The 25870-nt window shown below is 34.6% G+C and overlaps 2 protein-coding genes across 2 annotated transcripts; both read left to right on the plus strand.

Annotated features, from left to right (window-relative positions):
- The first annotated feature begins 706 nt into the window (after nucleotides 1-706).
- On the plus strand, nucleotides 707-13197 carry LOC146145176 (dynein regulatory complex subunit 11-like). The gene is made up of 22 exons (XM_083389482.1): nucleotides 707-893; nucleotides 1727-1817; nucleotides 1951-2037; nucleotides 2127-2276; nucleotides 2357-2476; nucleotides 2728-2919; nucleotides 3514-3585; nucleotides 4217-4279; nucleotides 4399-4544; nucleotides 5005-5089; nucleotides 5244-5393; nucleotides 6207-6282; nucleotides 7530-7678; nucleotides 7884-7940; nucleotides 8044-8178; nucleotides 8832-8961; nucleotides 9317-9516; nucleotides 9848-9996; nucleotides 11303-11415; nucleotides 11981-12129; nucleotides 12483-12572; nucleotides 13050-13197. The coding sequence occupies exons 1-22, from the start codon at nucleotides 883-885 to the stop codon at nucleotides 13182-13184; spliced, it is 2550 nt and encodes an 849-aa protein (XP_083245608.1). The 5' UTR covers nucleotides 707-882; the 3' UTR covers nucleotides 13185-13197.
- An 8944-nt stretch (nucleotides 13198-22141) lies between these two features.
- Nucleotides 22142-25553, plus strand: LOC146145177 (ankyrin repeat domain-containing protein 40-like). Its single transcript, XM_083390267.1, has 7 exons — nucleotides 22142-22260; nucleotides 22377-22560; nucleotides 22896-23050; nucleotides 23118-23273; nucleotides 23359-23460; nucleotides 23753-23934; nucleotides 24973-25553. Exons 2-7 carry the CDS (start codon nucleotides 22436-22438, stop codon nucleotides 25045-25047), a joined length of 795 nt encoding a protein of 264 aa, XP_083246393.1. The 5' UTR covers nucleotides 22142-22260; nucleotides 22377-22435; the 3' UTR covers nucleotides 25048-25553.
- Nucleotides 25554-25870: the final 317 nt, after the last annotated feature.

The raw sequence follows: 25870 nt of genomic DNA on the forward strand, positions 1-25870 counted from the left end.
ACTCAAGCCCCGTGCAGTAGCTACAGCTTGCTTGAAGTTACGCTTTGGGGCGATTTTCACGCTTTGCTAAACTCAAGCCCAGTGCAGTTATAGAAAAACGTTACGTTTGGAGCGATTTTTACGCCCAGCTTGGTTAGCACAGCTGTAGTGAAAACAATTCACGCCCAGCGCAGCTCTAGTGTAAACGGGCCTTGAATTTCTTACAGAAAATTTGTCCTACTGAAAACAAAAGATTTGGGTTAGGCTGTCGGTTAGAGTTTTGGTGTGGGTGGTTCAAGTGTTATTATTAATAAAATTGCTTAACCCACCCCAACCCGCACCCTAACCCAAATAATCTTTGTTATGGTGGGATGCTGGACCAGCGCCCTTTTTTGACTTTTAGTCAGGTAAATAGCCTTTTCCATGATTAAAAAAGATAACCAAACAGGCAACAGTTTGAATGTTGTTGTAAATTATGTATAATCTACGTACCTAAAAATACTTTAAATGATTTTTTTTTAACTTAAAATTGAATACTGTGCGTAATAAATATATGTTTTCATTTTAAAACTAGAACATAATTTGTTGTATTTTTATCAAATATGTGTAAATAAGGCGTTATTTTAAATAAAATCAACAAACACCTCACATAAAAGATTAGCAACTTCCGTAAATAGAAGGAAATGGATTTCATCAATCAAATTTAAACATATTAGCCAACCTTATAGTATTTATATTGATTTTCAGTTGTTGCAAAAACAAATGTTGTTCTTATAAATCTAATAAACAATAGGACACTATTGAGTTATCATAGGATGCCAGCACTAGTCGTCAATTTTTTCTAATGAAAATCTTTTTGATTGACTGTACAAATTTCTTTGCTGTGGAATAAAGAAAAAGAAAATGTCTCACAGGTAAGTGATATAAATTAGAAGTTCTAAGTATTATATATAAGGTTTATATTAGATCAGGAGTTCCTAAACTTTTTTACGACAGACCCCTAACAAATATGTTTTGCTTCCGTTATTAAAAATCTATTTTTGTTAACCCCGGTAATATCTTAAGTTCATCGTCGCTTATCGACTTGTATAAAATTAGGAGCTTATAAAATCGGGTAAAATGTGTGTAAAGGTTTGCATCAGCCAATACTTACGTTGACCAGGTGCAGCCGAAACACCCCAGCGGGCTCAATCGAAACGCTGTAGCCGGGCGGTAGTTTTGATCTAAACTTTATCCACGCGGCAAGGAATTTTAGAGATGACGTCATAATTTGATTTCACAATACAAATAGATTTCAAAAAAGGAGTTTCCGATTCAAAAAATGTGAAAGCGTAATGACGTCTAAACATACATTCAATGCAAAAATGTTGCTTTTTTAGTTCAATACTTTTCTTTGGAAAAAATACTTTTTAACCAAGCACTAATATTTCAATTATGGCTTCATTGACCCCTAAAACTAGTTCATGTACCCCCAAGGGATCCATGGATTCCAGTTTAAGGACCCCTGGATTATATAGTAGATAGAACTATATATTTTAAGTTGTTGTTTGTGATTTAATGTTCCATTGTGATTTAATTGTTTATTGTTCCTTGCTAATTAAAAGTAAATTGAAAAAATTCTTATTGTATCACGATTTACCAGAAAACTAGCAAACAGACTTTTATTAATTTTCTTATATTTTTCAATATATATTTAAATGTAGACATGATTTATCAATTCTGATTTTGCCTTAATATACTTTTACAGCACATATAATCAGATGTGGAATACAGCTCAGGTTTCTCTGGGTGAAATGTTGGTCCAAGAAGTTCCACTTGACCCACCCAAACCTGAGAAGGTTGCTTGAACATAAGATCATTCTTTGAAAACGACTGTACAGTTTTTAAGATATAATGTTGTTTTTCATTTATTTCCAAAATGTTATTCATAATATTATGATGAAGAATATCATCACATATTTTAATTTTTAGGATCGTGTAACTGTGTTTCAAACACTTGCTACCTTATATATCAAGTATATACAGATCCTGAGGAAATTAGAAGGTTGCTATGACCAGGTTTGTTAAAACATAAACAATGGTCAATCCATAATAACTTTTTTAATTATTTATCTGCATTATATGAGGTATTTATTGCTTTCTGTCAGGTTGTCCATCCTCAAAAGCGTCGTATTTTGCGTAAAGTTCTGGATGGAACAATGGGTAGACTATTAGAAGTGAAAGATGAAATGGTTAACTTGGAATTTTCTGAGTTTCACTATTTTGATGACGTATTGTCTGACTTGAAATTGGCCCCAGTAAGTAAAAAATAATAAAAATATTGTGGCTTTACTATTGATTATAATAATTGTTTCTTTGTTTTTTTATTTTTTGGCAGAATGATATTGAAATTCCTATTCCACAATACTTCCGACAGGAATGTAAAAAAGTTTTGAAAGACAGAGAACAACTGCTCAGCAAGATATTAGCTAATATGGGACCTTCAACCAAGGATACTGTATGAATTATCAAAATAATTAAAAAATATTGTCAACATTGTGAGCATTTAGGAAAAAATCGCTACTTTGCATGTGTTGTTTTTAATATTTCACTAGTATATGTATATGATTATAACTAATCCAGCAAGTATTTTACAGTTGTATTTAACTTGTGTATTCTTTTCTGGCATTACAATTTAGTTAAACAACAGATATTCAATTTTTTGCATATAACTTATGACTAAGCCCAGTCTCTTTTTTTGCAATGTAGTCAAAGGACGTAAAGAAGATGTCCTTGGAAGAAGCTATTCGACTAGTGCAAATACATGAAAGAGCACGCCAGGGTCGCCTCCGAGCTAAATTTATGAGAGAGATTCGGCTAGAGGAAGAAAGAGAAAAGCAAGCAGCCCTCCGAGGAGCGCCAACCCTTGATCCTGATGTTGCTGCAACAAGGATTCAAAAGGTTATATTAGAATGCATTTTTTAATAAATTTATGGTTTGTAATGGTACATAATTTGCTCTGCAGTTAAAATATGTCCTACGAAGGCCTTTAAAAAGTTCTACAAAATACTTTAAAATTATCTAAAATGATGTCTGTCAGGTCTTTCATAATATATCCTTGCCTAATTGAAACACATCTAACATGTACTTAACCAGGAGTCACCAAACGTTTTTTGTTTTTTTCAGTAAGGTTGCAAACTTGGGTTTCTTTCATTTTTTGTATTCTGTTCACAATAAAAATGTTATGGAATTATGTATTAATTACAGCAATATGTATATGAAGGAACAACACATAAATTATGTTGTTTGTGTAATACAAATTCAGCGATCAACAATATGTTTTTATTTTTGTATGGTTTAAAAATATTAAAATTGGTTTGAAAATAATAATTCTACTCCTTGTTTTTACATAACAACATATTGTTTGCTGCTGCTAACGCACAGGACACTATCATTATATACATTTTGAACCTATATGTTATCATTAACTGTTTGTAATTTATTAGATAGTAGTAAATAAGCCACTCACTATTTATTTATTTTTAATTTATATAGGTCTGGAAGGGATTTGTGCAAAGAAAAGTTACAAAACGGGAAAGAGAGGAAGAAATGATATTTATTGGAATGGTTAGTGAATATGCAATGCATAAATGCATTTTTGGTGAACAAGTGGCCTATTTCATATTTAAAAGATTTACATAATACGTTATCAATATGCACACATAAACTTAAAAATTCCATATAGTATGTAGTAAGTACCGTAACTAGTCTAATACAACCAAAAGCTAGCCAGCCTACAACATCTCGCCCTGTCTCATCTTACAATTTCAATGGCAAAATAAACATATTTATTGGTTCTAATACAGCATGATTTTAATCAGTGATACCATTTTCTTGTTTGTTGAATTTTGTATGACAAATCTACGAATAGCATGCTCCACCCCTAGTATATTTCAATAAGCCTTAAGTTGCAATACTATTATTTCCAATGGAAAATGTTTCTCTGAATATATAAATGGTATGCAGAAAACAACATATCAGAAACCTCTTTGACAGAAAAATCAACTCCTAATTTTGTTCATTGAACACAAAATAACAAATTGGTTCCCCAGTTAACCATCATTAGTTGGGAAAACCATGATTATTACCTATTTTTCTAAAATTTCACTTTCCAGCACATTAGCCACTTGTATATAAATAAGTGCATGGTACATTTTTTTAACCAGTTATTTTCTCTAAATTTTATTGTTTCTTTTAGGTTTCAACAGCGGAAGTCAAGTCAAAAAAGATGACCCCACAACAGTTAGCAATTAAAACAGAGGTAAGTGACTAGTTTACATTTGTGTATTATCATGCTAAATATTGACTATGTGCGTTTTACCAAAATAAATTAAACTAATAGACTTTATAACTATAAAAGAACCTGTTGGCCATCCATAGGAGGATCGACGAGTCACTCAAGATGACAACGAAGTAGAATACCAACAAGCACTTGTCACCATTAAGGACAAAATTCGCCAGGTTGAGGGACCAGATATGAAAGAAATAATGCAAGATCAGATCCGACAGTGGTTTATTGAGTGCAGGTGAGTTATGTAAACTTAAGTTTTAGCGTGTGTAGGTGAAAGTAAGTAAGGCGAGGGTCGACGACTGCCTAAGTCTCTAACACGTTACTTGTTACACCTGACTCCAGGAAGCAGGCCTATGAAATATTCTCCTAACTTCTTGAACTCTAAACAGAGTCACTTCACCTATTTGATATGGCTTGTTGAGTATATTTACGAATATCAGTGAACACGATAAAAGAATACGGTGATTAAAGCCGCTAGTATAAAATTATATAGTAGAATGAATCGCGACGCCAAGCTGGGCAACGCAGCGAAATAATGTTAATAAAGGACCCAAAACTTTTTCTCAATCATTATTAAATTTAATGTGATAATTGTATCGTTGTATAATAAAATTAAATAAGATTAACTGTATCATTAGTTTTAAAACTTTCCGGTGAACTTCCAAGTTAACATTTATTGTGTTTTTTTTTGCTAGAGATGCGACGGGAAAATTTCCCGATTATCCAGACGAGACAGATGGTGGATCAGCACTTTTGTTTAAAGAAAAAACTCCAGAAGAGGTTTTATGTTTAAAACTACAAGTTATAGTAACAACTGATGTATTGTATTAAGTTTTAATTTGTGTTTTGTATCTTTGAAAAATATGACAAATCAATAAACTTAGAACTCAAACTATAAAAGTAATAACATATTTTCATTAACTCTTACTGTTAGGTCGAGGCTGAATTAAAAAACAAAGAGGAAGAGAAAGGAAAGAAAAAAGGCAAAAAAGGCAAAAAGTCTGGAAAGAAATCTGGGAAAAAGAAGGGAAAGAAGTCGGGCAAAAAAGGAAAAAAAGGAAAGAAGGGAGATGGAGATGAACCAGTTAGTACTGCAGACATTTTAACTTTTTTTAGATCTTATAAACTGTTACATTTTTTAAAGTGCTGCTCGATTATATTTTTGACATAGTAACAATTAAAAGTTCGCTTGGTTTAAAAATGCAATTTTATTGGCATTAATACTCGATTTGTGAGGTTTAAAGACTATTTAAACGCATAGCTTAATTCCAGTAATTTTCTAAGAGTATTAGCGCGAAATACTGCTTTTTTGTGAAACCCAAAAGAAACGCAACCTGTTTATCGGCAAAATGAAATCAACAGCACGGATTTGTCAGAGACGAAAGAGGGTCGATGTCCACATACTTCTAGGTCTAGTACGCTTACACTCGTTTCTTATATACACAAAAATTAAAATCGGCCATTGTACAAATCACCTATACCTTATTTTAAGCGCATATACGCACTGAGAGCTAAAAACTAAGATTGTATTACATAAAGGCAACCAACAGGTAAAACGATAAAGTTAAATTCATTTAGGTTATTAATTAATGTTACAGTCATTTACTGCTGCTCAAGTCCACTCGAAGTCGTATTATAACTACTCCTCCACCATGTCAAGTCAATCAAAATTAAAGTGTACAAATTTTCAAAATTAATACTGTATCTTTAAACAGCATTGTACGGAAAAGAATAAAATGCGCACGTATTGACTAATGAATGACGTCAAGTCGTATAGGGTTAATTGTGTTCAACGAATCGATTTACACGATATTTTCAACTTATTTTGATCCTGACAACTTTAAATAAGTTCATACCGAGAAGCTTTTGCTTAGTTGTTTTTTAATTGTTTACATAGGAAGAGGAACCCGGCTGGAAGATGCAGGAATCAAAATTCATTCCATCAGTTTCTGATGGACACAACGATTACGAAGGTATTGTGTAATATAAAGCAAAACTTTCCTATACTTTGTCATTGTTTTTATATTTTTTTAAAGTACAATTCCTGTTTAAAGCACTGACAGCTATTACTAACGTTGCGGAATTGATTTATATACCAGTAGGACCTGTACAGGTTTAACCGAGACAACTGTTGCAAAAAAACAGACTTTTTTTAAATATCTTAAGTTCATGTAAAGTGATGTGCAACAGGTAATTCCAAGTTATCAGCTGTACAGGCCAAGGCCCAGTTCTGTTAATTTCAATAACATGTCAAGTTATTTGCATATAAATATTAAACCGTTAAAATTAGTAAATATTGTTGAATGTCTGCACAATATTGCGTAAAGCAAACACATAAAACTAAGTATACAGCAGAAAAACTGTATACAAAGGTTAGAAAATCTAGCTATCTTTATTGAAGGCAATATACCTTGCCGTTTTTTGTTTTTTTGTGTGAAATAAGTAAAGTAAATAAAAGTAAAGACATTATTAACCCAAGCGAACTGAACAAAGTGATTGCCTTACATCATTATAACATCAACGAAAAACAAACTCTGTATGCAATATCCATTCTACAATGTATGCTGCTGCGATACAAGATTTGATTTGGTGCAAGCATATAAGCTAAATAAAAATTACTTAAAAAATGGGTTTAATAATGAAAAACGCCGAGACATCGTACCACTAAGTTGTTGTTTTTTTGGTTTGTCTTTCTTGTCTTTAACCAGGTCGACACTCAACAAGACCCAAAAAAATTCTGATATACAGTCACATTTAAGCCATTATGATATAGATAACGAGCATTTTATCAAAACTATTTAGTTGGTTATTAATACGAATTAGCAATGTCTGAGATTTGACATTTTATTCCGGTAACATTGCTACCCGATATTTCGGACGAAAATTATCTCCATCCGATACGATTTTAAATGACATTACTGTCCTTAAACAAGCGAGCTAAATTTCAACTTTAAGAAAGTTTAGTTCCTTCAGTTTATAACCTCGAATTGTTTAAAAAAAATTGCTTTTCAAGGTAGAAATCAAAGCGTTTAATCGCAAACGCCTGAAACTTAATAATAACTTTGGCATCGGATCAAAACCGATACCACCCTGGTTTTGGACACGTACCTATACTAACACTCGGCATCGGGCATCGGCTCCGATCCGATATTATCGGACATCCCTAGTGCTTTGATTATTATTATTTTTAGGTAGTTATTAATGCGAATGATTATTATAGGAATATGGAAGACCCGTGATGAATCGGCAAACTTCTCCCAGAAGCACGACGTTGCACTCATTAAAGAAGACAAACGAGTTGAGGTTGAATCGGAAATTCGGATCCAGGTGGACGAACTCATGCGCGAAGAACTAAACAACCTTAAAATGGTACATTGACAGTTTTTTTTAATGTATATAAACAAATTATAAAGATCTATTTTTCAGTAACACTACCGTTTTCAAAAAGTTTTTTTAAGATTTACCTGTTAGTCGTCTTTGTGTAACCATTTACAGAAGTTGTACTTCTTTGGAAGTACCGAAAATTAAGTTACATATAGCTTGATTTAGTTTGCAAACTTACGGTTTGTTTTAGGCTTTAGATCGGGACAAAGGAAAGAAGGGAAAGAAAGGAAAGAAAAGCGGAAAGAAGGTGCGTTGTTTTTATAACCAGCCTCGTTTTACACTTACTTTCCTATGTTGGCCATTCTTTTAAGAACCATTTTAATTTTTTTTTCCGTTTTCGTTAAGCACAGAAGAAGAAAAAGGGCAAAAAGAGTGGAAAAAAGGGAAAGAAGGGTAAGAAAGACAAGGATCTCACAGCTGATAGAACGATTGAATCGCTGTACGAAGAAATGGTGCAGCAGGGTGTGCTCGTTAGATGTCCCCAGGTGCGTATATAGGCCTATTTTAACGTTCGAGTTTGCAACAGGTCTTTAGCCATGATTTTATCGCAAAATAGCAAGAGTTTCGGTCAATGCATAAGACATGGCATAACATATAAAACAGGGGTTCGTAAACTTTTTTTACCGCGGACCCTAATTTTTTTTTTGCTTTAGTGGACCTCGGAAGGCAAAATTTTTCAAAAATGACGTCCTAAATTTTCATCACAATACAAATAGACTTTAATAAATATGCTGATGATTTAGGTAAAATGAAGTCTAAATACATTCAATTCTAAAATGTTTTATTTTTAATTAAACACTTGTCTTTAAAAAGTTTATTTCTTCCTAAATATACACTAATATTTGAATTCGGCCTTCATGAATCTCCTAAAATTAGTTCGCGAACCCCAATGGCGTCCATGGACCCCAGTTTAAGAGCCCCTGATATAAAAAACTCTGTGGAACATTGGGGCAAGGACCGGACTTACTGGGTTTTATGTCAATAGTGTGCCATCCGATTTTGTCGTACATCTAGAATTTTCGTTTATAATCCAGATTTTCAATGTCATGTCGACAATTTAAACTATTTTTCCAATGATTTGGACATTGCGGTAATATTTGCCTTTTATTGTTCCGAATTATGTTTTTGTACTTTTCAGGTATGGATGAACGATTTTATTGGTGATTACAGCTACCTTGGAACCACTTTACGTCTTGCCGACATCGAACCAATGCCTTCGTTGTCCGATGTTCGACAGTTGGTTGCATTGTACGGCGTACTTCCTCTAGGTAACCGAGGGATAATTTAGATAAAAAATGAACATTTTGTTAGCTTAGTAACAATTTTTTTGGTTTTAATTTTTTTAAGACCGTAAAATTCATGCTGACAACAAATTTCTGTTTAAATTTTGCGTTAAGCCCGAGTGTTCTTAACAAGCCACGAATGTTAATGTTTTATGTTTTATTAAAATTACTGAAAACCCGTGTCCAAATTCGTTACACTCCACGTAGTTTACTAGTGATATATTCTCCATAAACAGGGTTATGTTTTATGTTGTTATGTTTAAGGTTATTGTTTTATTTTCCGAAATAGAAATACAGTTAGCGTGAAAGTTATAAGAATGAACTTATAGTCGGTTTCTAGGTTCTCAATTCGTGCACGAGAATATGCCGCAGATCAAATCTCTCCTGCTTGCCGGACCCCGTGGTGTCGGCAAAAAGATGCTCCTGCATGCAATTTGCACAGAAAGCGGTGCCAATCTTTTTGACCTGTCGGCCGAAAATATAGCCGGCAAGTATCCGGGCAAGGCTGGACTGGCCATGCTTATACACATGGTAACCAAGGTAAGCGTTGCATGATTGGTCACATTTTGCGCCCTGTTTTACAATATATTTCCGAGCACCTTTTAAAGCAAGATAAAACTCAGACATAAGGGCAGTGTTTTTAAGGTGTTTTGGTCTGTCGATACTTTTCAACGGACTCTCAAAATACAGACTATATGGTTATGCTTACATGCCTAAATGAATTGGCTGCGGTCTATTTTTCCCTTTATTTTATTCAACGAGTAAAAACTAAATGTGACCCTTTCATTGCCCTTTGCTATTGCACAACAGTTGTTTGCTTTTTGGTTTATTTCATTGACATTATTTGCTGTGTTTGTTGTATTTCTGAAAGGTTGCCAGACAACTTCAGCCCTCTGTGATCTACATAGGCGATGCCGAAAAAACCTTTATCAAGAAGGCTCCGAAAGGCGATAAGACTGATCCTAAACGACTCAAAAAAGATCTTCCTAAAGTTTTAAAGGGTTTTAAACCCGAAGATCGGTGAGACTTCTAGTAGTTGAATCATTTTTACACTGAATTACATTTGTTAAGCAAATTGAAAAATATATGATGTTCATATACATATTAGCTTAATAGTAATCCCATATATAGGCCTAGAACTTACTTCTTGCTCAATTTATAGCAATCAATTAGGCATAGTTTGAATCCTGTTCCAATTATACATCACACGATCGGTACTGAACCGATGCCAACTTATTTGTGAATTTCAGTCATTTTTAAGATTTAAAATAGTTTTCTGCCATTAAATGGCATATTTCTACTGCTAAATAAAATGCTAAATAACCATCGCAAATAATAATAAATACCATTACGTGATTATGTTATTTCGCAACGGAACACACATTTTTTCAAGTCACCACGCTATAGGCAGTGTTACCATCTGCTCAGACCAAAAAATAAGCACGCTACTCCAAAAAAATAAGTACGCTACTAAAGATCAGGGTTATAAACTAAAATAAAAACTTTAAAAATAGCTATTTTTGTATGCGCAAAACGTAGCTTAATCGAGCGAAGCGCAAAGAAATGCGTTTATTAGGTTGAAATTGGCAATTTAACCACCCTTATTTAATGCAAGCTTTGTCAATTTTTTCGCGTCAGAGCGCACCAGTTATAGCCTACACATTTTAAACCGTGGTGCATGGCAGCATGAAACGCCTAATTCTGACCCTGCCTGGTAGTTAAGTTTGGTTTACTTGGCGGAGTTTGGCTTGTAATAAAATTATTCATTGAATGATTTACTGCAATGCATCTAGCAATTTTTTTGTAGTAACATTGTGCTTTCCATAGCCTCCGGGCTGATCACAAAAAAGCCAGTCCTGACGTCAAGCCGAAAGTTTACTTGATTGCTAAAGCAACCTACCACACTTCTATAGGCTACAATGTACTTTTTAAATTTAGAATAAACAATCACAATCCATTGTTATTATGTAATTTGATGCATTACTGTTATAATCTGGGTTAAATAAAAAAAGGTAAATATAAATAAAAAATTGATAAGTAACGCTTTTAGAAACTAAAATAAGACAAACTAAGCACACAACTCTAAAATAAGCACGTTTCCTAGAAATAAGCACATTTGCGTTTTCTAAGGCACTGCACCCAAAAATAAGCACAAATCTTAGAAATAAGCACGGTATGGTAACCCTGGCTATAGGTAAGCCATTTGCAACGGAAATTGCTAACAGCTGAAGCAACACTAATCACTAAAATCTATTCTGCTGTTAAAATAAAGTAATATTGCGCTCCTATCTACTCTCGTACTATTTTTGTAATTGGTCTTTTTCAGAGTCTTGTTGGTGGGAACTTCCCGTAACCCGTTCGACGCAGAGCTCAAACCTTTTGTGAAAACTTACGAACGTGTGATCCTGATACCAAGACCAGACTATGCGTCACGATTTTGTAAGCGTTGCACTAAACGTCTTTATTTCGAAAACAGTGGTTCCTAAACTTTTTCAGCCTACATTAAAAAAACGCAGCACGTGTTTTACCAACCAAATCTTCTTCAAAAAATATTTCTGAACATTTTAATGGGATATTACCGTTACTACATGATAATATAGGTAAATACCATAATAATATCAGTTATCCATTGAATAGAGCGCATTTAGGCTTTCTTGCATGCATACATACCTATTTGCAAATTCGAACAGGTTATTTTCTATAATTTAAAGATTCCAGGAACACTTAGGAATCTTTAATAGCACACTGGTGCGGCGCAGGATGCAGCAGTTTGAGAACTACTGAACTGAAACAACTTGTAATATAAGAAACTAAACTTACTTGTCATATAGGAAGCTAAACGTCCTTAATCTATCATCAACTTATGACATATTTTGGCAATTTTTAAACTAGGCATGTTGATTAGCTAACGATACAGAGCGAGCAAATTTTTTACCATTATTTATAATGTTTTACTATTTTTTTTATTCTGTTTACTAAATACTGTTTTTCTTACGTTTATCAGTACTGTGGCAGCGTCTAATAATGCAGAACGGTGGCGTCATAACGAATCATCTCGACGTGAGCAGTCTTACGAAAATTACAGATGGTTACACTCAAGGTCATATTATTGAAGCTGTGAAGTACATTCTGAGTGAAAGGCGCATTTCACAGGTGAACATCACATAATCAAGAAATGAATTGCAATTTCAAAATATAACAACCCATTAATGTTAAATTTCATAAAACATACTATTTGCTTGAGTTCAGGAGACTTCTTCTTCGATGAATATTGTTTTTTATGTATACTAAATAATTCGTATTTTGGTTTATGTTTGTAAGCTTCTTAATATGGCTTTCGGAGTCCATTCCAACATGATATTTATTTGTAAAACAACAAATCCAAACAAATCTAATTGCCGACGCACAATAATTGTACAAAATGTATTTAAATTATTATTTAAACCTTATATTTTGCCAACTGTTTTTATAGCAGTAAGCGTGCTAATATTAACTGTGTCAAATAGCTTCCGAAGAAGCCCCTAGCGGCTGTTGAGTTTGTATCTCCGCTTGCAAGAATTGATCCGATTTATAAAGAAGAAGAAGAAGCGTTTAAGGTAAACCATGTACAACAAATACAAGAGCGGGAAGTTGCAATGTTTGCATTTCCGTAAACCTCAAAGTTCCCGTTTCTGGAACTTTTTGCACTATTTCCGCTTTGTAGACAAATCAACCATCTAAATGTTTTAATACCTATGCATGAACGCTTTTGGGTAAGGCTAAACCCTGCAGAGAGTATTAGCGAAAAACTGCAGATTTAAAACAAATATGCTTTTTTGAGTAGCATCCGCAAACCTGGTGCTTCAAAGCCAAGGATTTGGTACAATCATGTGTAAAGAATTACACCACTCTGTTTCTCGTAAGGAAATTAAATCTTTGCGAGAAGTTGGTTATATAAATAAGAAAGTAATAAATTTTCACTTTTATTAAGTTGCTTTCCTCAAACATCTATTACAACATGATATTACCGCAACTTTTAGCAAAATATCCGCGCCTAGTTTTACCGAGATTTAATATCTGTACCTGTTTATCAGTCTTGGTTCGGAAAAACACCTCTGGGGAAAAAACGCGCCAAATTAGCGAAAGGCGGAGACGACGGAGATGAAGGAGGGGGCGGAAAAGGGAAGAAAGGAAAGAAAGGTAAAAAAGGAAAGAAGAAGAAAAAGTGATCTGAAGTTGTCATATAAGCATTCTTGGTTACTCTCATTTTATGATGTTTTTTATATGTTGTGTTTCTTTCGAAATAAATAGTCGCTCCTAATAAATGTACCAGTTTTCGTGTAGTAAAAAACACCAAATACAAAAGGATTGCATAAATAGGGGTGTGTATAAATAGAAGAGTGTCGTTCAATTTCCTCTATATTCCCCATGTAGAGCAATTCTTAAAGAAATGAAATGCATTCTAGCATAACGAAGTGTTGCTGTTAATATGAAGGCTATATAAAAGTGCATTCAACAAATATTGCTTCTAAAAAGTTGGTTGTGCGGCGTTAGGCTCTACAAATTTTATGTCGTAACACTTCGCTTCTTAACCAAGAGGGAAATGTTTGGGAACAACTGTCTAGCTAGGACAAGTGAAGTCGACAAATTCATTTTCTGGTGAGTTATTGCGATGTGGTTAAAGTAATTTTCTGGACAGTTAGTGCAAAGTATAGGTTTCAAAGTCTTAATTTGATAAGCAAAAATAAATGCTTAACCAACACATTTATGATAATGTCATAAAGCATATACAGAAGGCAAAATTTGGATATTTTAGAACTGCTAAGCCCTGACGCGGAGAAATCTAGTAAGATATTAGGCTTGATTGCGTAAAAGGACTGTCGTGCATGGTTTATTTATGTAAAATGTTTATGTTGAAATAGCTATGATCCAAAAGCTGTTTTGCATGGAACTATATATAAGCGTTTTTAATAAATGTGAGGTTGACCATAATATTGAATCAATCACACGATGTTCGCGGTAAATGCCTTAAAAATGAATTATTTTCGCAGAAATAGAGGGATTTAAAACAATTTATTTTTCAAGAAACGTTGTCTTAAGTAGGTAGCAAATAATCTTCAGTAAAAAACATGTAGGGAAAATAAAAACGCCGGCAGATTAGTGAAGGGTATGTTGTCAAAAGTTTTATATCGTGACTTGAATCCAATACACAATAACAGACAACAATTGTTTGAGGTATTGGAATGCTGTAGGCTAAATAAAAATCCGGGGAAAAATTAAAGCCTGTTATGATTGGCTAACGAGCATCAGGCACTATACCTACTTACGAGTATATGACGTAATAATTTTAACAAAGCGCACAACTGTAAAATGTACGTGTAGAAAGCATGGTTTGTAGTCAACTTTGCCATGTGGGTAAAAGGGCTGGTGTCTAATAACACGTTTTGTTCATAAACTTTTATTCATTTTGATACCGTTTTGCACAACCTAGCGATTTCCAGCAAATCTCGTCGCCCTCTCAACAACGACTGTCAGTCCTTAATAGCTTAATAGGCAGATTGTGAAGGCAGGTCGTCGCAGTTTTACTGGTAAAAAGCAAATTTATGCATTTAACCGCGCTTCGCGCGATAGCGTGGGTTCAAGCTGCATATTTGCGCACGAATTTGCTAGAGAACAACAGGTGTTTTTATAACTTTTTTTAATGAGGTAACTTTGTAATTAAACCCTAACAAATCCTGGATTCACTTCTGTTTCCAATCGTGCCTAAAACAAGGCTATCCAGTACACACGCACAGTTTGCGGTTTTGATTAGTAAACGTCTTCTGTCGTTCAACTTAAGAAACGTTCGACCTAAAAAATTAATTTAAAATAACTTATTGCTCCTACAAAAAAAAATATTTGACCGTCGCAAATTTAAATGCAAAATCTTGTGGCAGTGTAGCCTCGCTGTTAGCACCTGTTTCGCATCTTGATCCAACCAAACATATCAATGCCAAGTGCCGCGGAAAGTCAAATACTAAAGTTGAGTTCATTTTTAAGGATGACGTTAAAAAGTTACGTCATTACATGGCGTCATACAAACATAAATCCTAAGAACACTGCTTTATTTGGTTTAAATTGGCAAAGCTTTCGATTTAAAAGGTGAAGTATTAGACACATAAAGAGTTTTGCATATTGCTCGAAACAACAGACTTAAAGTCTGTTTTAACAGTGATTGCTCGGACTAAGCCATGGCAAAAATTTACCAAGCAAAAGTTGGCATAAGTATAGCAAACCATAGGCGTTAAAGTATTTTAAAAGAATGATTATATTTGCTTTTGACATGTTAGCTGGACAAAATTTAATAACATGGCCGTACACATTACATACGTAAATTATGTTTATCAAATATACGTTTCGATCATTCCGCTAATACCTTGCCGCATTTGAACCCCTTTGGCATCTAAACCATAAGTAGTGGGGAATTTTCGGCCCATATCTGTTTTTGCTTGCAGAAACAAGTTAAGGAAACTATAGAACATGAAACAAATATACTTAACCACTTACCAAAATTAAATTAATAATTATTTAAAAGTAACCCTGGTAAGTAGCGCTATTTATAACGCCCAACTAACACAAAATAAAATAAACATTAAACCTTAATAATAAACCCCCCGTCAAAACATACAACAACCGCACCCCCGTCTAGTTATTTTTATCGGTCTCAATGTTGTATCCTGTCATTCGGCTTTCTAATCATAGTTACCAGGAGCAGATCCGGGAGGAGGCAAAGCCATGCACCAAACTATATTTTCTGTTATTTTACTTACAATCTTACATAATTAAGCCTATAGATCAAATTTGACGATTTTAGAAATTTGACGTTCTCCATCCAGTTAAAGTAAAATAAGTAAGTCTAAAACAGGGGCGTGCAACTGTTTATCGCAGCGGGCTATAATGTATAACTATGATGGTGGTGCGGGCCGGACAATCGAACAACATATATATTTTTTAAACAAATTTTTTATTGGAAAACCGTGTAGAATCAAGTTACTCATTAAGCGATTAATGAGATGTGTGATATCTTCTCTGACCCCAGAGATCTTGTTAGTTTTGGCAGAAGTGCCAACTCGAAGTTCACTTAACAGTTGCTCATCTGTGAGCTGATTCCTGAATTTTGTCTTAAACAGGCTTTTCATTTTCGGCAATTGCTTTCGATAACTTATAGCACAGTTTTGTAACAAGCTCAACGTCTTTCTTGTAACAATAACAATGAAATACCTCTTGTTGTTTGCTCAAAGACTTTTTCAATTGCAGCATTTTATCAACCCGCAATTGACCTACAACGCTATCATAATTAGCATAGTGTTTTTAACTATAGGGTCCCTTAGAAATTATACTCTTTTATTACTGATATAACGTTTTGACAAGCAGGCAAACTACATCTTGCTTGTTAAATTTCCACCTTTAATAATCAGCCTTGTTTTACTACAATGCACACTATGACGCAATAATAGAGGTTCGGACAGTGTGACGTAATACAAATTGATAAATGCCAATGATTCCGTTACAAATAACTTCTTAAACAATGAAAAATTTAAAAAAACAATGGGCTACTTGACGTAGTCTGTGCGGGCCACGTAAATAGGTCTCGCGGGCCGTGCTGTGGCCCGCGGGCCGTATGTTGCACGCCTCTGGTCTAAAACAACAAAAAAAAGACTAGAAAAGAAAGAGGTTTATTTTGTACAATAACAAATTTAAGACCACACAGTTTACTTTAAAATAGTTACAGTTGTTCCCTGTATAACTTAAAAAGTAATTACTAGTGCGTCACGCCGTTCATAATATTTCCCCGCCAACGAATGAAGCCCGAATTGTTAGACGGCACCCCTCCTGGAACAGCATTTGCCTGTCATCCATCAGGCTGAATGCAAATGGATATTTTTACATCGTGGTTCAAGCACTTCCTATCCTTCAGTAGCCATCAGAAGAGGACCCTCTATTGCTAATTGGATCGACACATGACTCATGCAAAAAATCTGTAATTTATTAAAATGACAAGATTAAATCACGTGTCGGTCTTATGCCTGCCTCCTCATTGCAGTCATAAACTGCAGCCCCTTGATGTTTCTTTTATGGGGCCATTGAATGCCTTTACTCCCAGGAAATTGAAAAATTCTTGCGTACCTATCCACGTCGGGTTGCGACACAGTTTCAAATTGGAGAAATGTTTGGAAACGCTTATCTTAGAACAGCGACGAATGCTGTAAATACCAATGCTGTAAATGGCTTCAAAATATGTGGGATATATCTTTTCAATCCGGATGTTTTTATTGATGCTGACTATGCTGCAGCTGAAACCACAGATATTACCATACCGCTATCTGTTAGTAATCATAATACCAACAGCAACTAAATTCCCTCAACCTCACATGAAGTAGATTTAGGCTTCGCACATCAAAGGTCAGTAGATATCTTTCCACTCCCAAAGGCATATCAAGAAAAAACAGAAATGCAAAAATCACGCAAAAGAGGATGTGCCGCCGTGCTTACAAGTTCTACCTACAGGCCTACAAGAACACTTTGGCAGCGTCTAAGTCGCCCGTATCTAAGCAGTTATTCGTGAGAACAGAAAAGAAAAATGTAAAGACTGCATCCAAGCAAGTTACAAAACGAAGGAAGCAAGCTTCGTGCAAACGTGCTTTAATAGAAGACCCAGAGTGTTTTTACTGCAACGAATTGTATTCTCTTTCTTGTACTGGCGATGGGTGGATCCAGTGTTCCCAATGTAAACGATGGGCACATGAAGCATACAGTGGATGAAGTAAAGAGGATGGCAACTTTGTGTGCGAATTTTGTTTGTAAATTGTGAATGGTGTAGTCAAAGATCTCATATTAACTGTGTTCTGTATATAAATAAAAAATCGTGCTAAACGTTTCTTTTGGTGTAGCTATAGTCTATATTTTGGTCAAATAGCGTTTTAAAATATCGTCCTAGACGCTGGTTCACTTTGCCCCTACATGTTGGGGTAAAGTGGACTTTCAAGAGGTTTGAAAAACAGGTGGTAAGATTTTAACGGGTACCCTTTTCAAACAATTAATCACGTTTAAATAGAGATGTGGTATGCCACTTTTGACAGAATACGATAAACATTCATTTTTCAAAAGAGGGGTTGAACCCTGTCATAATAGGTCTTAGGTGGTCCGCTTTACCCACATTTCCCCTATATCTACCATTATTGTCTAGTGTGCTTTGTTCTTATTTTTAACGTAAGGAAATTAAAGCCGCTGGTCTATACTGAGTTAGGATGCGAATTTGGGTAAATTAAGCACTATTTTTGAATAGTAATACTTGCGCATGTAATTCTTTTTTTTCATTTTTAGGTTATTCTAAAAGCCAACAAGTAGCATTAGATTGCTAACGCAACGAGCAAGCCGAAAAAGCGGATATACGTCATGAGTTTACTGAATTGCAGCATACACTACTGGAATACGTAAAGCAACTGATGTTAGACAGGCGCACTTCAGGTTGCAACTTTTTCAGAAAAATTACCTTCTTTTGTAATCAAAAAACTACATTGGCTTGTTTCGCGCCATGTGATTACGACGCTGAAACGAATTAGGCTACTTTTTAATCCTTATTCTAATCTGCCTGCGAAAGGTGCATGTAAACGAGCTTACTGAGACCACTTAAAAATACGAGCGTCGGCTCCTAAAGCCCGAAAAAACGTGTTTATTTAGTTTAAAAGGAATAAACTTCAATATAAGAGACCGGACTCATTGGGCACACAAAGATTGTATTATTTAATCGAGTTGATTGTGACAAACATAATATGAGAGCAAATACTTCACAATCGTAAGGCTGCATAAACACTTTGTAAAAGTGTCCCCCAAACGGCAAAATTGAACATTGCCTTAATCGTGTTTTAAAAGTTGTAATAGCACGAAATACAATGGCCATACTGCAAATGAGATTTACTATTCGCGCAAAAAAGTTTTAAGTTTGCTGGCGCTAAAGAATTACGTACAATAATTAACAGGTTCGTGCGAAATGAAATTTTTTCTCAGTTTTAAACTTAGTAAAGTCATAAGGGTGGCATTGTGCACAACTTAGTACTTTCATGCCTTTCAAACATACCATACTGTTCTGACTAAACACAGCCCATGTCGGTATTGTCCAAGAACCCAAAGTTCGCAAATCATAAAATCAAGAACTATTTATTTTTCATTACACATGTGCAGTGGTAGGATTCAAATTATTTGTCAACCGGTTCTATTAACAAAAGTCATATTTTTAGCCGGTTCTATTAAAAAAACGTCAAATTTTTCGGCAAACCAACTAATTATTTTTATCAATATACGGCAGAACTTCGTTTTACGAAGATAAATAGAAAGCAGAGCAAGCAAGACAAACAGTTGATAAAAGAGAGCTCCGGAGCTGGAGCCGAAGCAATTTAACATTTTCGCCTCCTCCAATCCCCTGCTTATGACGCAACAATTCAATATTTAGGCAAACAATTACCTAAGGAAAATTACCTCAATTATATAAATTAACACTGTACTTTTACGTGCGAACTTGACTCTTGCACATTTTGAAGAAAACACGTGAGCTATTTGGACCTCACAAACCGGTGTATCAGAAAAGATGCAAAAATTCCAATTTGTAGTAGCCTACTAACCGGTTCAATGACCTCATAAAATTTCGTAAGACGGTTCTATAGAACCGGTGCGAACCGACTGAATCACATCACTGCACTCTGCACATGTGTTTTATGACGTTAGGCAGTGTTCCGCAACCTTTGTTTACTTGCGGCACGCTAACAGAGTTAAAAAAATCGGCGGCACACCTCCGATATCAAATATAGTAGGCTGGCAACATAAAAATAAATTGTATACAAGAATCGCGCCGAAGGCGCCGAAAATTTTTATGTTTTACATTTCTTTGTCTTCTGATTTTGCGGTTTTGCAGACTTCCCAAAATTTCCAAAGCCGGTCAAAGTCCTGAAAAGCCGGTTTTTGTTTAATTCATTTTTCGAAACAGCTGCCAAGACTAATTATGCAATCACATAATGTGAAAAATTTGTAATGATTTTTATATTTACAATGATGTTTAATGGGTTCCGAGCATCTTAATTTCTCTTTTCATTTTGGTGTAAAGTTTAAATACATTTGTTGTATGTTTGATTGTTTTAAATCCTGGTGTCAGTAAACAAATATTTTTTTAAATTGATTTCCCATGATAGTTGGCAGCATAGCTTTTAAAAAAAGTTTCAAATATTATGGAAAGTTCATAAAATTGCAGCGGGATTATTAAATAAGGTCAAAATACTTGCCTCGATGACATATACATTTATCGCGATAATACGACTGATCATTAAAAAGTAGCCCTAAAAATGCAAGTAACACATCCCCGGGAGGTCGCGGCACACCTGGCATGGTCTCGCGGCACACCGGTCGCGGAGCACTGGTCAAGAACAGTGCTTCGCTTTTCAACTTGCGACACACCAACAGAGGTAAAACAATTTGGCGGCACACCTACGAAATGTATGCCGATCGACAAAAGACAATATCAGCAAAAATCCGAGGCAGCCAATAGAAAAATAATCGAATGGCGGTTAAACGCGGCCGAGGCGCCGATTTTTACCTATTACATTGATTTGTATTCTGATTTTGCGGTTTTGCAGACTGCCTAAAATTTCTAAAGCCGGTCAAAGTCCTGAAAATTGTAGCCTACCCTCTTGCAATAGCTGATTAGATAACATAAGACTATTAATAGCATTTGAAAAATGAAACCTGGCCTTGGTGCATTTTAGCGTTTTTTGCATAATTTATTTTTCTAAACGGCTACCAAGACTAATTGCACACTCACTTAATTCCAATAATATATTTACAGTTGTATTGTATGGGTTTTGAGCGTATGGTTTATCTCGAAAAAAAAAAAGTTTTAAATATTATGGAAAGTTCATGAAATTACACCTGGGGATTATTTAATAAGATTTAATTTGGCTGGTTATTGAACAGTACCCTTAAAAACGCATGTAACCTCGGCATGGTTACGCGGCACACCGGTTGCGAAGCACTCCTACCACAGCGTTAAAAAAATTATAAAGCAAGGCACAATACTTGGGTTAGGGTGTCGGTTAGTGTTTGGCTGAGGGTAGACCAAGTATTATTATTTAGCAATATTGCTTAACCTACCCAAACCCAAACGCTAATCCGCACCCTAACCCAAATAATATTTGTTGTCGTAAGATTCTAGACCAGCGCCAGATTACTTGTTATATACATGCATTATTTCTCAAGGTTTTGTTATTAATAGAAAAAATTCAACTTTTTGCTCCAAAACTCTAAATAAAGAAATATTTTCCGCATATAAAATGGTAAAACGTAACAACAACCAACAACCTTACATAAGAAAGTCAATTATTACCCCAGAAGTTAACGATGGGCGGGAAACTTCTACAAGTTCGCAGTACGAAAGTTGCCGTTTAAGGTTGAATGTTACATACAGTATTACAGTGCTGTTTGGTACTCTTTTTTTGTAAACTGTTTATAAAATTTTACGGAAAGTACTTTTACGTAACGCCTCCTTATTTGCGTTCAGCGTCCCCCAAATAAGACAACGACCCAAACCAACTAACTCGCCAACGCCCACAAGGGGGGGAGGGGGGGGGGGGGGGTACTGCCCACGTTGGGAACCTCTGCTACGGAACGAATATATTAAATTACGAACCAAAGTGAAATTAATAAAATTTGAAAGTAACCCTGGTAAATGAAAAGCAAATCAAAGCTTCACTTATAAAAGGCAGGACGCAATTGTTATCATGATAACTGACTGATTTGCTTTTCAGTCACACTAACTGAAGATGATACAAGTTCGTATCGAAACGTCTTAATCAAGATGCTGTCGATCTACTCGACCTTTTTGGCTTTGAAATTTATTATTAAGCTACATTACAGATCCGTGCATAGTGTACCCAACCCTGGTAAACATCGATATTTATAACGGCCCACTAACTCAAAATTTTAATAAAATAAAATTAAATAAATGAAAATAAATGATAAAATAAACGCCAAGCCCTGTAAATATGTCCCCCGAAAAAATATACAACAACCGTAGTTTTTACCTGATTTTTATTTTTTTGACATCTAATATGGGTATTTCCCTAATAGAAAACTGCTATTAAAAAAAAGTTTCATTTGCCATTAATTTTTGCTGCTTGGTATTGCGGTTTGCGACAACGCTTTGATTCGTTTGTTTTATTAATGCGAATAAACAAACCTTTCACAACAGTCTGGTAGTCACATACACCTCAACCTGGGCAGGTAAGTTAAAACAAAAATGTGTTGATAAATGCTACTGTATTAAATAAGACCCCTCTGAAGTCTTAACTCAAGGTGAAATGCTACTAAAATTAATCATAATACCGAATTAATTGCAGTCTTTGAAACATACGAGATAATTACTCAATTTGGTGGAAAAATTGCTGCCTACAAAAAAATGTTGCCAGACAAAGAATTGTGTGAAGCTTTCCGACAGGCATGTTGTGAAGGAAATGAACCAATGGTCAAAAACTTACTATCAAATGGAGTTGATGTAAATTCACAAAACCTAATGAATGGATGGTAATGCAAAGTCATTGATTGTGTTCACTTTTTACACCTATTATTAAGTCGCAAGGCTTCATTTTAATTTGTAAATCTACAAATGGCAATGCAACGATCATGTGGTTACCAAACAGAAAAATTCAAGTTAACACTGTGTTTAGTGTGGTACCAATTTATAATTTTTATATATTTATGGGAAAAATTATATCATTCTTCTTTCTACTGCTACAACTAAAAAACAGATAAAACCTAATTTAGTTTGGTTTGCTAATACCAGTCTTTAACGTTGTAAAATATGTAAAATGTAAAATTAACCAAACAAAATTGTGACACTACACCTTTACCATTTATAGGACAGCTCTACATTGGGCTTCTAAGCGTGGGCATGGAAGACTTGTTAATTTGCTTTGTGAAGCAGGAGCCAATGCACAACTGCCCAACCATGAAGGAAAAACTTCATTAGATGTTGCCTGTAATGAAGCAACATTTAATATACTAAACAAAAATGGTTTGAATATCTGCAAGTTATACATTTTGCTTGTGATTTTTTTTATCACTTATACCCAAAATTTTAGATTCTGTAAAGTGGAAACCAGGTGAAATAAATGTGAAATCAAATTTAGACTTCACTCCAAACTATCTAGCCAATCCGGTCTTTGTTCATGCTTTACCACAACCAGAAAAACGATGTGCAGTTGATTCGTTTAACACAACTACAGATATAAAGAGAGGTATAGTAGAATAGGTCAAAAAAGTTGAAAAAATTGTGAAAAATGGCGTTAATTTTTTCCACTTTTATATATTGTTTTTTTTCAGAAAGAGAGCTCTCAAACAAGTCTGGATTTTTGTATAATCCTAACACTATTTTACTTACTGGGCAAAATATTCACTGTCCTGTTGGATACCCTATAGAACCAGGTAAATAAAAACAAAAATAATTTTACTTCTTTTTTTAGTTTAAAGTTTGCCTTTCCTTAAAATAGAAATACTAATATTTTGGCGTAGATATTGAAAATTAAGATAAAACCTAGAAATAAGGATGTAAGGCAATCCTGCCTATAGATCTCACCAAATAATTAAAGTAACTACTATTTTTAATGCAACAAATTAAGTTAAAATTGAATTAGTTGTTAAACTTTTGTTGTAGATGCTGTAGAATAAATGTGTTGTAGTTCTAATTATATTTACGTATTTTGTTTCATGAGTTAAGGTGAACTAGTTCTTAAAGCAAGATTGCACACAAATCAGGACTTTATTGAAGTGGGTATTAACAGAACTGCGGCGGTTACACTTAAAGAACTAAAGGAAATTATGCTTAATCATTTTCAAGATGAACTTCAATCGTATACAATTAAGTTTATTAGAAAACTTCCAAACACCATTTTAATGTGTGTAAGTATGCTTTGTCACAATTGTATAAAATTTGCAGTTTAAAACATGGATTGATTCCACCTCACAAACAGAAAAAATTGTAGTACAACATGATCACAAATGTTAAAATGTCCTATGTTCTAAAATTGTGGGCCCCTAGAAGGGATGTATGATACTTGACATTTTATTCCGATACGAAATGACCTCATTACGATCCCCAAACAGGCAAAATGAAAGAAATTTTAACATTAAGAGATACTTTTCCCAGGTTATTGCGTCACCATTTGATTTAATGTTGAGAAGGTTAGTTGCCTCAAAGTTTTCACCTACTATTTTTTACCAAATTTAGCTTTCAAAAGTTATTTAATTTATAACCATATTTTCGCATCACTTAGCATTCTATTACTTTTGGTTAAATGTTAAATTGTCACTGTATTTTTGGAAATCATCGACTGTAACCACAAGGCTTAGACAAAGGTTACGTGTAATAATACGTAACATATATTATTGATTAAGAAGTCGCAGCTTGAAAACCACACAAAATTCGTGTAGATAATAATTATTCCGCCTATTGCAAATTCCTACTTAACATCACCGGGTCAACGCCAGTAATCGGAGCAATTTGGTAATGATGCCTAAAGTGTATAAGGCGACATAGCACTAATCTGGTGATTACAAATTTTAACAGCCGACTGTTTTGTTTTGTAACCTATATTTGGAAGATTAGTTCTTTATTGCCATTCTTATTCCAGCCAAATAAACTGACACCTGGGTTGTTCTCAAAATCCTCTGCCATGCTTTTAACAACTAGTACGCTTTATTTTCACGATATTTGGTTACCAACAAATTCCATTAATAAACTCATATGCTAGTTTTAATTCAACGTTGGTTGTTTTTAGATCATATATTTTACTTTAAAAATGTAACAATTTTATCTTGTCTTTTACTTTAAAAATGTAACAATTTTTATCTTGGCATTCGTTTATTTATTAAAATGAAGACTGGTGTAACACTAGTATATCTACGATATATATTTTTGATTACCTTGTTGTTTTTCAGGATCGTGATGTTACCAGGCTTACAGACTACCAGGAGTTGGAAATCGTTCCACAAAAAATTGCATTAAAGCCATAACTAATGGTTGTTATTTCGTTTGTTTTTATATTATATCACTTGCAAAATGTAGGTGTATTTTCACCAACTTAATTGCCCCCCCCCCCCCTTGGAAAATGCGATTATTTTTATTTTTTTATAAGTGTAATATTTAGGTTAATATATGTGTAGGTAAAGACGGCACAAAACGTTCCCCTTAAGGCAGACCTGGAAAAAATACAGGCCACGATTCATTTTTCTGAAAATACAAACCAGGGCAACTTTCTACGTGATTGGTTGTAACGTATAGGCCTGTATACATGCTCGTCCAACGGGGGGCAAGAGCGGTCGATGCAGGCAGGTAAGTCTTCTCGCAGCCAGCATTCGAATTCTCTGTCTGTTAGAACGTCTTTTTCAAGCCTAACGGTGCATTATACTTGTCGTCAAAAAGTTTTGACACCCATTTAATATTTAGCGACATAATATATGCGTCAACGTCCAACATATTTGCTCCCCCGTGTTCAGTATTTATATGGGCCGAAAATTTATTTTCGGGACATATCTTGTTTTTGCCGTTATTATATGGGCCGAAAATTTATTTTCGGGACATATCTTGTTTTTGCCGTTATTATATGGGCCGAAAATTTATTTTCGGGACATATCTTGTTTTTGCCGTTATTCTTTTTTGGTTTCCTATGGTTTCCTATGGTTTCCTATGGTTTCCTATGGTTTGTTTCAGACCGACTTTTGTCCGAAGCTTTATAGAAAAAGTAGACATCGTAGAACCTTCAAATTTTCAGACATGGCGTAGAGTGGTATGTAGGTGCTTTGTAAAAGTTTATGAGGCTGCACTCCCAGGGGCCTT

Source organism: Ascidiella aspersa, chromosome 5 (genome assembly GCF_963924565.1).
Source record: "Ascidiella aspersa chromosome 5, kaAscAspe10.2, whole genome shotgun sequence".
NCBI classification, from domain to species: Eukaryota; Metazoa; Chordata; class Ascidiacea; order Phlebobranchia; family Ascidiidae; genus Ascidiella; species Ascidiella aspersa.